At 42.7% G+C, this 2,508-nt stretch overlaps 1 protein-coding gene across 1 annotated transcript in view; it reads left to right on the forward strand.

Annotated features, from left to right (window-relative positions):
• Nucleotides 1-5: 5 nt before the first annotated feature.
• Nucleotides 6-2,508, forward strand: part of PHLPP2 (PH domain and leucine rich repeat protein phosphatase 2) — a gene marked incomplete at its 5' end in the record, with an annotated part of 33,570 nt that continues 31,067 nt past the window's right edge. Inside the window, one exon of the mRNA XM_008938837.1 lies at nt 6-196. Within this exon, the coding sequence (XP_008937085.1) occupies nt 6-196 (191 nt within the window). The remainder of the gene's footprint in view (nt 197-2,508) is intronic.

The raw sequence follows: 2,508 nt of genomic DNA on the forward strand, positions 1-2,508 counted from the left end.
TTGGTTCCCGTGAGAGAAACTGGCTGAAAGAGGACGTTGGCCGAGGCTGCGTATATATTCATGGACGAGATTCTGCAGCTACTGCTCCTTCAGACTTGCGCTTGGTCCTCTGCACGGTGGACACCCCGGCGTCTGAGATATGTGATGGAGAAGGGGGGAAGAACCTCTTTTTGCAACTGCATGGAGACCTGGTCAGGTGAGGGCTGAGAAAGGATAAATCTGTTTGAAAAACGTTTGCTTTAGTCTTGCAGGTTCTGTTTGCATATTTTAGCAGGTCAGGTGTTGAACAGGCAGAGGTGGTAGATAGCAGTTAGACAGCCTTGAGTAACACAAGTCACGAAAATGAGCTAGTGATGTGCCTTTTACATGTCTCTTAGCTAAGCTAGAGGCTTTTTATCTGGTGGTCCAACCAGAAATATGTCCTTATTCTGTAGGTAGAGACTGCTGTTCACTTACGCCTTTGTTCTGTTCTGTGCTGCGAACATTGCAGCATCTGGAAAGCTTCAGCTGTTTAAGAGACTGTAAACAGTTACTCTGAGTGAGTGGAACACGTAAGGTACCGTCACAGTTATGTCATGTAATATTTATGTGTTGGTAATTTTTTTGCTAAGAAGATTTGCCAGGTAAATAATTAAAGGTAGACAGAAAGATAGCGTAGTAAGGATTATATGAAGAAGGCTTAAGTATCAGATTGCATGTTTTATGCCTGCAGTTTATTTAGGCTCAAACAGACAGCTCAGGGTTTAATGTGCATGGACTTTATGCTGTGGATGTATTGTGGGCTGCTCCAGGTTTACAAGCTCCCATTAGGTTTGTTAGGATTTGGACTTTGCATTGATTCTTCTGGATTTAGTCAATTATGAAGTTGCCACTCCTGTTCTCAGGAGAAGAAATAGCTGTGGTCTCCTTGCTTGAAGGCCAAGCAGTAGAAACAATACTTGCTGAACAGGATTAGTTGCTGCTTTTTTGATAGTGAAAAGAAAGTCCTAATTTGCACGTGTCTAAGTTTTAAAAACGTGGCATGTGTTGATCAAGCAAGGGGGAGTACCTAGTGACGAGAGACGCAGGGAATAGAATGGGGTCAAAACTGCTGAAAAAGGTAATTTATACCTGTTTGCCTTGCCCAGCCTGTGTTATCAGAACAAGAGATAGTTTAGTTCAAACTACTAAATGTATGAGCATAGGTGGGCACTAGAACGTAGCCATGGAGGAAGCTGAAAAGTCTCTATTCGTTCCTTGAAGAATTTACAAGGAAGTTACCTGGTTATGGATCCTAACAGCGAGCAGATTTCCAGAGCAGATCATCAAAAAGCCTTGGTGAAGCTTGTAGGTGTGTCTAGAGAGGAACGTTTTGGCTTCTTTTGGCTTTTGAAGTGGCTTTTGTGTTTGAATTCTTCTCAATATTGAATTCCTTTTGCACTGTGCTAGGTAGCAATGTCTGTCTGATCTGTGGTAAGCTTTGCACTGGATTAGAAAACTGGTCCTGTTACAGATGTTTTGAAAGCAAGTACCCAGCTGTAAATGTTTTCTTGTCTCTTGGTGTTTCTAGAACTTGGTCAAGGTTTATCTTCAATTTCATGAAGAGTTCTTGAGTATGGAGTGTCTGTTTGTTGTAATTCTCGGAATGTATTTGCCACAGAGGAGATCCTTGGATTAATTCCTGCTGTTCTCAGTAGGGAAACAGGAGTTACCAGTATTGCTTCAGTAACATCTGTGTTAGTAACAGGAAGCTGGCTCAAGTGGTACCTGCCTGCATGCCCACAGGAAGATGACAGAATGCTCAAGATTTCCCCATGCCCAGCTGAGATAATTCCTTCCATTAACAAAGCTTTCTGCTTGCTTTGATAGCATGTGTGTAAGTTACTGCATTAAGGGTCTGATTGCATTTTACTGTAGGTACGTTTGTCTCCCAAACAACTTCTGAATTCTTGACCATTTTGTATATGTAGGCTACTGTCTTTCATGAGCCAAGTATGGCAAAGATTGATTTGGCACCTGACTCAGAAGGCTGAAAGCTGGAAAGTGAATGAAAGAATAACAAACCTGGTTGTGTATTCACTTTAATATTCAGTGGTATGATCATCCTGCATTTTCCTTTCAAGTCTGTACACAGGGGAGTCACCTTTTGTCAGAACTTTCTTTTCTTTTCCACCGTGCACTTCAAGTGTCTTTAGAGTTCTCTTAGCTAGAATCTTCCCTTATGCTGGTATCCTTTTGTGTTCAGACAGTGTACCTTACTGCAGAACTGAGGATTAAACAAAAATGGCTTGGGTGTCTTCTTTGGTCTGGATTTCCCTCACAACAAAAATTTAAACTACAAAGATTTGAACACTTGACTGTTGCGTATGAAGAGGTGCTACAGCTGGAGCAGGAGTTGTGGATCTGTTGCTACTTTTTGTTGGGTTCTTTTTCTCTTTACCCTTTACACCCTGGCTTAATGAAGCTGCTTCTCTGAGTGGTGGAGGTGTCTGGTCCCCGGCGGGTGCCGCCGGGGGGGCGCGGGGGGGG

This window comes from Merops nubicus, unplaced genomic scaffold (assembly GCF_000691845.1).
Source record: "Merops nubicus isolate BGI_N331 unplaced genomic scaffold, ASM69184v1 scaffold22114, whole genome shotgun sequence".
Classification (NCBI taxonomy): Eukaryota; Metazoa; Chordata; class Aves; order Coraciiformes; family Meropidae; genus Merops; species Merops nubicus.